The sequence below is a fragment of the Carassius gibelio genome, chromosome A12 (assembly GCF_023724105.1).
Source record: "Carassius gibelio isolate Cgi1373 ecotype wild population from Czech Republic chromosome A12, carGib1.2-hapl.c, whole genome shotgun sequence".
NCBI classification, from domain to species: domain Eukaryota; kingdom Metazoa; phylum Chordata; class Actinopteri; order Cypriniformes; family Cyprinidae; genus Carassius; species Carassius gibelio.
In genome coordinates this window covers 19,467,539-19,480,423 of record NC_068382.1, presented here as the reverse complement: position 1 = coordinate 19,480,423, position 12,885 = coordinate 19,467,539, and the positions used below count along the sequence as shown (strand labels likewise).

The 12,885-nt window shown below is 37.8% G+C and overlaps 1 protein-coding gene across 5 annotated transcripts in view; it reads right to left on the bottom strand.

Moving 5' to 3' along the window:
* The window catches only part of LOC128025396 (RNA binding protein fox-1 homolog 3-like), a 388,629-nt gene that overhangs the window by 24,418 nt on the left and 351,326 nt on the right, over positions 1-12,885 (bottom strand). For 4 of the 5 annotated variants that reach the window (XM_052611727.1, XM_052611728.1, XM_052611730.1 and 1 more), the window contains 4 exons: positions 8,472-8,525; positions 5,609-5,701; positions 4,002-4,062; positions 2,697-2,750 (listed from right to left, as the gene is read on the bottom strand). In XM_052611727.1, the coding sequence (XP_052467687.1) occupies positions 2,697-2,750; positions 4,002-4,062; positions 5,609-5,701; positions 8,472-8,525 (262 nt within the window). The remainder of the gene's footprint in view (positions 1-2,696; positions 2,751-4,001; positions 4,063-5,608; positions 5,702-8,471; positions 8,526-12,885) is intronic. The other variant, XM_052611731.1, reaches the window with a different exon arrangement.

The following is a 12,885-nucleotide window of genomic DNA, read 5'->3' as shown; positions in this document are numbered from 1 at the left end:
GCCCCAAACGTGCTCTCTGCAACAGAGATGTGGATGCTTGAATATATTGAATTTCTGTTTTTTTTTTTTTTGTAGACAAACTTACTAGACAAACAGACTACTCTTATTCCCTTTACAAAAAAAAAAAAAAAAAAAAAAAAAAAAAAAAAAAAAAAGTCGTAATTGAATCAGTGCATCAACAATTTTAGCAATATTATTATTATTTTTTTTTTTTACAAATGAATGAAACTTTTATGAATTTTGAAGCCTAAATACAATCACAGGTAAAAGCTATACCTAAGAAAAAGTATCTTTATCTTAAATCTGCAAGCTGGGAAGTTAAAGTTTTAAAGAGTAGTTAACAGTGTGAGTATGAACAAAACAAGGCAGCAAAAGTGAACTAATAAGTAGATTAGTTTTCCGGTTCAGTGTGATGACATTTAATGTCCCTGACATTAGCAACCACCTTTTTCAAGCACCATAAAAACTTAAACACACACACACACATGCACAAACACGCACACACACGGTGTATTTTATTTTAAAACATGAAAATATATTGAGCTTGTGTTAACCATAGACCTAATTTCAGGCATTGCATATGATGTCATTTTAATAGCTAGTTATAAACTATTGTCAGTTTACTTAAATTTTATTAATTTAATTGATAAAATAGTTTTTCATAGCTTTTCCATGACAATGGAAGACTGCCTAAATGTAGAAGACGACATCTAGCTAATACCCACTATATCACCCTCTCACATTGAAATGAAAATGTCTGGGTTCATGTACTTGTGTACAGTAAGAGTTGGCCAATGATTTTTCTGGATCAGACACACATGGCCTGGAACCAAACATCCCTGAAAATATTTGATCATCTTTGTTTAAAACATGACAATTTCTTGCTCTCTACTTTGCATTTTTTATCTTATTGGCAGTGTTTGTCTCAACATGCATCCATGGACCAAATTCACTGGCTGAGAGAGCTGTCAGTCAATCAATATTATGTTTTCCACTCCCTTCTTACACGTGCTGCCCGTACGGATTAAGCAAGATATGAAAAACAACCCCAAGATTACACAATTAAGTTTCCCATGCACAGTTTGCGCCTCAGCTTCGTGTCTGCATATCTAATTTGGCTTTGGCTACCGAGTGCTAGTTAAGAGCCTGAGGGAGAGAGAGGCTGAGGGAAGACGAGAGAAGGAAGATATTGAGATTTAAAGATAGAGTAAGTGAGTAAGAAAAGGGCAGATGGAAAACACCCCAGGCTTAGAAGAGAGAAATAGAATTAGCGATATATGTTGAGAGAAGGCTGTGAGAAGCTAGAGGAGTGGAGAAATGAGAACCAGGGAGGAAGTCTTACGGGGAAGAGAATCCCGACTTCCCTGGAAGAGGTTAAAAGCAGGCAGTCGTCGGCCCTCATCAGTCATTCTCCTGAATGGGATTTGAGGACAATAAACCTGTAGCACCAGGACGAATGGAGACGGAGTGCGCTGTCAGCAGTGTACGATTTATGGTGCCCAATTCCGCTGATCTCCCGCACAGAAACTCGGACTGATAAACAGTGATTAATCACCTTTACATCCGATTTCAGCGTCGACCCTCCCCCAACAAAGTACATTAAATGCAGTCATAATTATTTCACGTGAAAGCTTCTCTCTTTTTAGAATGGTAGGAGGTAAACGAGGGGCAACATGTGGGAGTCCGTTTTGGCCATTCCGTAAGGATCCTAATTTAGTAAGCAAAATCTTATTTCCATTTTGTCGCCTCTCCACCGGTTGCCCTCTTTGGAACAGTGGAGGCATATGGTGTCATTTAGGCTTGGCGAACTTTAAAGGCATGTTAAAACGACTTGAAAAATTAGCATCCAATAAATCAAGTGATGCCAGTTCCCTGAGCCAAGCTGCCGAAGTGCCGGACCATGGTAAATCTGATTTGATGGGATGTTTTGATAAGTTGTATGTTCACTTGGGAGGCATGGAGGTTATTTGTTGGGATTCGAAAAGGAATCACATGCATGTTTCAGAGCATACTTAGAGGTGAAAACATGTATAAACATTTTAAATGCACCGGATTGCTAGGCATCTTTGCATTTTTACACACACTACATATGCATATTGTGCACATTTGATCGTGAGGTTTCATGTAACGACTGTGTTGGATTGTGCATTTATGCATGCCAGAACCAAGGAAGGGAGGAAGGAAAGGGAGGGGGAAAAGTCAGATAAAAATGATAAATGACTGCTTTCTGTCACCAATGGTTATTTAGAGTTTTGCTGTAAAGCTGTCCTGAAATGAACAGATTTTAGCCTAATGAGCAAAATGGCAGGCCGTTAAAGAGCTGCTATGTGCTCAGCACTTCTTCCAAATGAAATACTGTAATACCATTTCCCCCTCATTAGGATGCAAAGGTCTCAAAGTACTCACAGCAAAGAAATCAAAGACCGAGAGGGCAAACAACAACAAGTCAGTCAATCAAAGACGGTTCCTAATCTGCGGTTCAGAAAACAGTCTGAACCACTGTTTCATCTCAGTGGGAAATTATGGCCTGGCTGATTATCACATTGCAAATGCTCTGTGCAGGATGGGAGAACTGGGCCTTGACTTCAAATAATTTCTTAAGTGTCTCTCTGAAGCCCCTGTGTCTGAATTTGATCCAGAAATCAAAGTATGTATCCGAGCGAAGCCCTGTGACACAACACTCAAATGCAGTTTACCTGCATAAAATTCAGGACCATAGACAGCTCCCACCACTGGATTCAGCTTCCAGCCTGTAGAGGAATACACACGGGAAGAGAGAATTAGCTGCGAATGCTTATCGCCTTGACCTGTGGAGTGTTTGTTTCTCGATCTTTCGCCGATTAATTCAAGGGACTGGCCGGAATTTTAAAAATAAACAGCAGAGATTTGGAGAAAAGAACAAAAGAAAAGGGGAGGAGGAAGAGGAGGAGATGTGATATGGTGGGGAAATATAAGACGACATTAAGTTGTAGGAGTTAGGGGGCAGCAATATCGGGGGTATTCGGAAGAGTGCGAGCGATATAGGATGCGAAAGGGAGAGGGAGAATGAGAGACAGAGAGCAAGAGAGTAGTGAGTGCTGTCCGGTGTGCTGTCAGTGATAGATGTGGGCTGTAAAATAGCCTCCTCTCACTCCCCATTGGCTGTGACTGAAGTAGAACTGTGGGGTCTACACTGCTGCTGATATATTTGATTCTTTCATTCCCCTCTCTTTCTGTCTCTCCATTGCAGTCTGAGGGAATGAGCATCAGCGGAAGAGCTCAGGACCCCACCAAGACCCCTGCGCTGAATGAGCCACCGCTCTACCCTGATCCCTATCAGCTAAGCTTCCCCCCGGAGCTACCGAAAAGCATTAGAGGGCTGTAAAGTAAGAGATCACTCTTTACATTAAGCCGCTTTTTAGAGGGAAATAAAATTGACATTACGTCATTCATATTATACTTGATGAGAGCTTAAAAGAGCAGCCCTAAAAAGAATCTGGGAAAATTAAACTGCATTAGATAATAAAACATCAAAACAAGTGAGATTTCCTTTAAAGAACTAAAACTTTTCACAGATGTTTTTTTTTGTATTATTATAAAAAAAAAAAGAATACAAATAATAATTATATATAATTATTTATACAAATAATACATAATTTGGTTTTAAATGAGTAATTATAATTAATTCTATAGAATAATAAATCCGAAACCAGCAGGATTAATTTAAAATAGCCCAAATTAATCAAATAAATAATTTAACAAACTAAAATAGGAGTAGGAAAAAATATATATAATTATAATTTTATATAATTATTTATAAAAATTATATAGAAATTGGTTTTAAATTATTTAAATATTAGAAATAATGTTAGGGTTAGGACTAAGTTTTTATTATTATTATTAATATTATTATTTAATAGTTTCTAATGAATCTAATGTAATTTATTCATACATTTTAAGTATAAATTTGGGGACATTTAGTGCCACTGAATGTTTTTACAATAAAAAACAAAAGCTCTTACCGTTTGTATATGGGTTGGCCACTTTTTTGTTTGTCATTACTCGTGCTGTTGCATTATTTACCTGTGAAGGAAAAAGTAGATTTGAGAAACAAAACACAAAGAATACAGGCACATATGCCACAGACATGAAAGTGACATAAAGCTGGTTCATGCTTCTCCATAAAGTATAAAGAAAACAACATTCACATGCTCTAATTATCAGTTGAAAAATTATGAGACGCTAAAAATGAAAGTGATCCATCAAGCTCTGATCTTCTGTTTTCTTGCTGGATGTAGCCTAATCCAGGCTGTTTGTAGAGGAGCTTGATGATGACATCTGGTTCAACATGCAATGAAACAGAGCAACTCTGGAAATGGGCTTTAATGAAACCCAGAGTATATTGGAATTCCCCACTAGCCAAGCTGAGGGAACTTCCTTGAGGCCATTCTCCGCAATTTAATCTGCCACATTGTCTAGACAGTTCTACATAGTCCCAGACAATACAACCCTGAGGTGGCGGCTTCATGAGCTCTAAATTTAACCTCAGGAAGGAGGAGCAACACTGTACAAGCTCCTCTGGTTACATGTAACACCAAAAAAAAAGAAAAAAGAAAAAAAAGAATGAAATTGTAATGCTTAATATGGCGGCTGGTTGATTTGCACTTATGAACCAAGCCTGAAAAAAATTGATATATTTTTATTGGTGATTTTATTATATCATTAACATATAATCTTCACCGAGCACTTGGCCTTCCCCTTTTCCAAGTAAATAGAAGCTGCACTTGGATTCCTGCTGCCTATACAGAAAATAGCTGCTTGGGGATGTTACCAAGATGGCTGCCTAGAAAACTAACTTGCCTTAAAGGGACTTTAGTAACACACAGCGAGACCAAGCAGCTTGTTGGGAGGCGTCAAAGGAATTTCAACATGGCCGCGGGCAACAGAAGCCATGTTAGTATTTCACCCTCATGTTAATTAGCGTTAATAGCTTTCCGTTCCACATGGCCCATGGAGGTCATTTAGCTTGAGGAAACAACTGGCCTCGGCTCTCCCTTGATATATAGGTTTAGGTATTGTTTGTGCATTTCATGAATTATCTTAATTGTCCTATAGAAAATCTTAAAAGCCTTGTGGAAAGAGGGGGAAAAAAGAGAGAGAGAAAAAGAGACTGTGTCCTCAAGTAAGACATGTGAAAGAAGAAATAAACTGTTTGGGATAAACAAGTGGGATTTAAAGTCACGTTGACAGGCCTTTGATATCCTGAGATGAAAATAAAATGTATATTTTTAGAGATACAGCATCGTTTAAAACACACTGTAAATGATGATAAAAAGTTCAAAAGCTTCTTACAGATGCACATACACATCAAAGCAAAAAGGCATAAATCTGATGGCATGCACATCAAACACATGCACACAATAATTATCACGTACGTCAGAAGTAATTTTTATCCACAAAGCCAAAAAGACACATGAAACATGCGGCATGCACACAGCAAGTGAGCGTTTGGGATGCAACGCGGTGAAATTAGACAAATGAGGTGCAAGCACATTCCATCAAACCGACAGCGCTTATGTTCTCATGAGATGGGGATGGTGGGGTATTGGTAGTTAGATCAGGAAAGCACCTCAATTTTGCGTCCCTCTACGATTGTACCGTTTAATTTCTCCCGTGCACGGTCTGCGTCTGCGCTTGTTTCAAAAGTTACAAAACCAAAACCCTGAGATGATGTGAACATAGAGGATTCCCAATAAAGGATGAAGGGGGGGTTGAAGATATTTGAATGGTTGACAAATAAAGTGAGTGTGAAAGGAAGAAAGAGGAAGAAAGAGAAAGAGGTCACAGTCAGCAGGGTTGCAACTTCTATTAGTATTCTATCTATTAGTAAGAGGTGATATTAGGAATATAGGGTAGGGCTACACGACAATTGTCACAATTGATTTGCTCAAAAATAAAATGTTGTTTTTTAAACACATTTTTTTAATGTTTTATTCTATTATTATTATTTTTTTTTTTTTTTTACAATTCATCAGAATTAATGCACTTTCACAAAAGCACAAATCAAGAGAATATCAACACGCATGGTTTGCTTGCAAAAATGTGTGAAAAACTTCTTATGAAAAACACTTATTTGAGCAGAATATCTCAAAAGAGATCACCAAACTCTAAATAATTTTTTTTTTGCCTGTGTTTTCATCTCATCAGCGCTTTTTCAGTAATCTCACATGGTTGAAACCACTGGTCAGAAAATATATTGATTTGCGAAAAAAACAAAAAAAATCTTACTGAGGGATTTAAACTCATGAAGTCTGGCAACCACATTGAAGCTTTTAGAGCAAGATGACGCAAGTGCAAAATTAACATGAAACATTCTCAGGGTTTAAAAAAAATGGCTGCCAATTATTCCAGATGAATATGGTTAACGAATCATTTAAAAACAGAAAACACGATCCCGGTTAAAATACGATTTATCGTGCAGCCCTACTTTAGGGTGAGAACTACAAGAAAAGAGACACAGCAATCGAGTATTATATTCAGCAGTGACAAATTCTGCATATCTTAATATTGAAACATTGGCATGCATGGATATGTACATTAGTGCATCTCGTATCTGTCTTGCCAAGAACATCAGTAAGCATAAAACTCATTTTCTTTCAATTACAGACATTGCCCATTACCCATTGTCTTTAAATGATATAAACTAATGAAAGGAATGTTTCCAAAGCCATATAGAAGCTTAGAGGTTTAATGCACACAATCCTGCGCTCTAGCTTGGAAGTGCCTGCTCTATCCCCGCACCCCCACCTCTGCTGTCAGCTGTGAGTTATGACCAACTGCAACCCAAACGCCATATCCGGAACAGCTATTAAGTATGCACAGCAAACAAGAGCGTAGAACAAGCCCTGGTCTTTTAGTTCATATACACTTTGCAAGTGTGGCCTGGTAATTGCTTTGGGCGGCGTGTCAGTATGATATGCATACATGGACACTCCATTCCTTGTGTCTGGCATGAATAAAGATCAGCCCATGAGTCCATGGTCCACAAGCAAACAGAAAAATCAAAAAAGAATGGGCAGCAAAATTAATCCTTTTGACATTTTGCGCTGCTGTGTTCAAAATAGAGCTTGTAGTTTTTCCCTTTTATCACAGATTTAATTAGCTTACACAGCTAGAATGGTTAGCCACTGTCTTATAAATAACACAAACATACAGTACTTGTTCTGTTCTAATACCTGAAGTGAGCTGCAAAGACAGTATAGTAAGGGATCATAGGTGTAGATGATGTTCTTAAAGGTAGGCAACATAATTATGATGCTTGCTAAGATACCTTGTTTTTGGACAAAGTCAGCATATCAATAGATTTTATATAAATGTAAATATGTGTAAATAATTAAATGCATTAATAAATAATTATTATACCCCTGCACATGTCTATATACTGTACAGTATAATTATAGAAATGCAGTGTTTATTCAAAATATTTTAATATATTATATATAATATATATTATTAGTTATAGCATGTTCTTAAAACATATATATTACAATTATAATTAATTTAAAGATATAATATATTATATTAGTTTGAAAACTTTTTAGCATTCTATTTTGCAAAACTTTATATTATATATTAAAATGATATATACATAAATATATTTCTACTCATATTTACAATAATATTTTATATATATATATATATATATATATATATATATATATATATATATATATATATATATATATATATATATATATATATTGAAATAAATTAAAACGTTATTCAATACTGAAAGGAATCAGTAAAAGGTACTTTAGTGTTTTAACAGTTAATTATATCCCCCAACAATTTGAATGTGCAATGTGATTTTATGTATATTATCATATCAAAGTGTTATCTATGGAATCCATTGTGAATCAAGCCTCCCTATGTAAGCAGCTCACTAGATTTTGAAACAGAGCCACTGCCTAAGATTCAAAAGGCCAGTAGGAAACAGGTTATTTGTGAACATTTGGCTAATGTGTGCTGCTAAGGTTGAGAACTCTGTGACGGTTTGTTCCAGCAGATTTAACCCTATGAATCACCTAAGAGGAGGTGAGAGAAGTTCTCCTCAGCAAAATGTCACCGTCCTTTGAGACCAGCAGCGCTGTATGGAAGTATGGCTATATATAACCCTTTTTATAGCGCAAGGCTAGAGACTTACACTGCTGAATCTTATTTCAGTGGGACAGCTCTAAAAGCATAATCACTGCGTGTTGGTCAGACGTTCACTTCTCTGAATTATATAACTGGTTCTCAGCTGAAACCACTCAGTTGTCTCTTGGCGTAGCTACCTTTCCAAAACGTGTCTTGTCTCAGTATGAGCGAGTGTGAGAGTGTGGCGTTTGAGTCACTTTGCGGCTGCTGTGTAAGAGCTGTAATTATTCGCCTCATGAAGGGAAGAGGAGACCTGTGGGGAGGAAGAAGTATGAAGTGACAAAGAACTGACTTACCTTAGAGCCCCGCTCGTTAAAAATAATTTCCACATCCAAAATTTTCCCAAATTGCTGTGGAGAGAAAAGGGAAGGAAAAAAAGAAAAAAGGAGAGACAGGGTAAAGAAAGAAAGACGGAGAGGGAGAGAGAAGGAGTAATTAGAACTCATCTATTCTGTAGTTGGTCAGGACACTTGGGCACTTGATTGCACAGGGAGCTAAAATAGTAAACCCACTGCTTTGACTATGAACACACGAGACAAACCTTCACACATCTCCTTTGCCATGACAGAAATAATACTGATGATCACAACTCATCAATAATGGGTTACTTTAAAAGTAATGCATTAAAACATTACTCAGTAAAAAACATAACTACTTGTTTTGTCCCCCACTATGAAAAAATTTACTATTAAGTTACTTTTGTTACTGTTTCCTTAACTCACATTCTTAACTAAATGAACTTATTTTTGGGAGAGAATTCTAATTTAACATTTAGCGCTGCAAAGTATACTACTGTACATTTTTATGATTTAGTTCTACAGTAATATATTAAGATAGATTATTTAATAGTCATTCAAAACACTCATCCATTCAGGAGCAAAACAAAGTGACTGTTGTTTGAGCGCATCAATAAATCACTCTTGTATTAGATTTATTCAAAACACTGATTAATTTGGGAATGAAAGTGTCTGAAATTGCATACTCTCTGAGTAGGTATACTTTTGAACATGTAACTACTTTGCTGCTGTAAAAAATTATATATTTTTATAGTATGAATGTTATCCATCCATACTACATGTGCTTATTATTAGTAAAGAAATATGAATATTCAGATGCAACCACTTTCTTTAAGAGTGAGTACATGAATCATGAACTTTTTTTCATTCTGTTTGGGTGAGTTGTTCTGAAATCAGCATTTTTTGACTCAATTCACTCATTTGACAAAATAGTGGCTGTCATTATGATGATTTAATGTGATTTTAATGTTATTTATGCGAGTCAGCTGAACTGATCAAAAACACTGATTCACTCAGGAAGGAAACATGACTCAAAACATTAATTCGTTCAAAACATTAATCATCCACTCAGCTGATTCAGTCAACAAGACTATTTTAAGATAATGTTACGTTTGCATGACACACAAAATCGACAAATGCATTTTATATATTTCAAAAAGTAACTCAGATCCTATGATGTAAATTTAATTGAGGATTTTTATTTGTAGTTGGCTAACCAGTTGTTCTACTGTAAATGAAGCACTCGGCTGGGTCAGGAATGAGCAGGACATTTAGCTGATGGGAGCAAACTTCAAAGATCACAGCAGCACCCTGCTGTGTATGCACCAGTGCTCTTAATGACACGATATGGCTTGTTATTTTCTCTGGTGTTTTTGACCGATAAAAGCTGGCCGAAGACACCGGAGAGGGTATTTCTGGCTTGACTTAACACCAAATGCCCAACTCAATTAAAAAAAGGATAATTGGATATAGAGCAGCCGTCATCACAGATGATAAACCATATATTTGTTTATTATCTCAGTGATGAATACCATCCTCGTAATTACCTGTCACTTTCGGCTATTATTTTCCAGCTATTTGCGCTTTGTTCTGTGGTTTTATCTGATTGTCATTCTCACGGCCCTCTGAAACGCCCAATCTCTCATTTTTATTCTCTAATCAGCATTAGCCATGAGGCATTGACCACTCCCTCCCAAATACGGCTTTGTCTAGAATCTTCTTTCAGAAGCATATGGATTTGCAGCCTGGCTGCCCTTTGAGGTAAGAAGCCTAAACTTCCTTGGCCTTTGACTGAATATCCCTCATACCTGTTGCCAATAGGTGAACCCTAAAGAAACTGCGGCCTGATTAGAGGTGATAAACACTAATCTCGCTGCACGAAACACACGTTAACCTCGCCTTATGCTAATCAGGATCCTGGTTAGGGAGCTCCACAACGAGACCTTGAATCAAGCAGGTTTATTTCAATAAATACATAAACATGCCAGTGCATGCCAACGCAAGGTCACCGCTGCTCTAGCCAAAGGAGAGGACAGCTTCTTAAAGAAGTAATTTGGAACAGGCCTTAATAATTGGTTAGATGGAAGTAGGAGGCTCCAGGGTGCACCACTACAAATGTGCCAGTAAGCATGACTGTTCATATGAAAACATAGGACAGCAATTAGAGCAAGTGACAAATGTGATAAAGGTTCTGTTTGCATTTCTCTCTTCCACTTTGCTGGTTGCTGGAGAGGAGTGACGACTGGCCCCGAGCTCCCCGGTGGGTTAACAGTGCTTAAGCGTTCCATTTAACATGGCCAGCTTTGGAGATCATTACGGAATGCAGTGGAATGAAAGCAAAACCTTAAGTTCCCCTAATGGGAGGAATGAAAGCAGGTTTTAATTGCTGTCCAAAATGGCTGTATTTTTTCATTAAAACTAATTACCCTGTCAAGCAGGCCGCATCGGCTTCATTTCAGCACAACAGGGGAGAAATGGGCCTTCCAGGCACCTACGGCTCAGTGGGATTGATCGAAGGCCCGGGTCACTAATAAGGTTAAGAAGAGCCGCCTTTCATCCGCCCAACCATGGGGAGAACCCGAGGCAGACTGAACATGTTCATGTTTGTGGTGAGGAGGATGCTGAGCGCTCTGCTCTGATCTCACGAAGGAAAAAAAGTGATGCCTCACAGCTCATTTTGGCCGGCTGTTGCTTGATCTACTGAGCTTGTTTTTTTCCGGCGCAATTCATACTCCACAGCCAAACCCAAACAGCTGCTACTTGACACGATTCCCTCCATTTGTTCAAATTAAGATGCTTTTTTTCCCTCCCCTCAGAGCCAAAATCAAAAGCCCGCATTAGCATCTCAGCGTGAACCTGTTCACGACCACAGTCAATTCGCGCTAAACAAAGTCTGCGGGCACTAATGGTTTTAACCCACCCTAATGGGCTTATGGTATTGCTGAAATATTTCCCAGGGTAGTCATCCCTAGGAAAACCGCCCCATCCTCCCCATTGCCTTGCAGCAGAGAGTTTTAATAAGAGTGTAGGCCTACATCAAATTGTGATCAATGGGAGAGCACAGTGCGAGACTGCTGGTGGTCCACACACTTGATAGGTTGGGAAAACACTTCATGAGAGTCATTTGAAGCGTGTCAGTGTTGCTGTGAAAATGGAGGGAGAGTAGTTAAAAAAGCAAGCCAGGAGTGTGACATCAAGACAGTTTTGTTTGGAAATCAAGCAGGTATCATTATAAACCCATTAGAAAACCATATGGGTCTTCTGCTCTTGTTTGAGATTCTAGGTAAATCTGTGCATTCTCTTGGGTGATCAATATTTTAGAAAATTCAAACCTCTAAGGGAAATACCAAGGGGAACAACAGTCGATTAATTCAGAATAACAAGGTACCTGTTTTAATCTAACACTAACTTCCCCAGAGCTGGGGGCCATTTTTATTGCTAGTATATACATATGCTTCATGCACTGAAGTGTAGGATCGTTCAATTCAATGCATGGGGAGTATTATGGGAGGAATCAGATTTGCAAGCACAATTTTGCATCCTCTGTGTGGAATCGCCATGGTGGTGCTTTAAAAACAATTTCATATACTAGCATTAAATCCACATACTCATCTATATAATTGCTTTGGATGTCTTTTTCTAATTATAAAATGAGGCTCAAATAAGGGTGGGTAATGGAGCTTTTTAATCATTGCTCTTTGTTTGACTGCAGACCAAGCCAGCTTACTAGAAAGAGGAAAAAGACTCGTAAAAATGCAGTGCTCATACTCAGCTATTCTAAATTGAATTTCCATCCCGCTAAATTGAGAATTTAGAAATGGTTTCGAATGCTGCCTTGAAATAAAAGTGAGTGTATTGAGTGTCTGTTTATCTACAATAATTAAAAGACTTAAGATTGAAAGATACAAGATTGAAAGTTTAAAAAAAAATGTACCTCCGTCTTGAGATTGTCTATGAAACAACGGGCTCACAATTAAATCTCAAACATTTTGTGCTATTAAAGTTATGTTAAAACAGGTACCTTTAATCCTGACATATTTTCTTTATTATATCTACATAAGATATTTATTTGACCAAAAATAGTCTAATGTTTAAAAGATTTTGTGGTAGCCAGTAAACCCCTCGAGTAAGTGCTTAAGGAGTCTGAAACCATCAGAAGATGGAAATCTTCTCCCCATGTGCTTCAGTCACTGTTCTCAGACTTGCCTTTTCTTACATTTTTGGGGGATTTTAAAGGTGCGCAGTGCTTGTCCATCGCATCTTCTTCCACTAGCCTATCTATGGCACAGGATAATTGCACCCCTGGGTCCCTGGGAGACTTCACAGCAAGTTTCAGCATTCTCCTCAGACAAACATACACACACTTGGTCACATATGTGCCTGTTTTCGCATCGGAGCTGTCAGCCAGCACAAA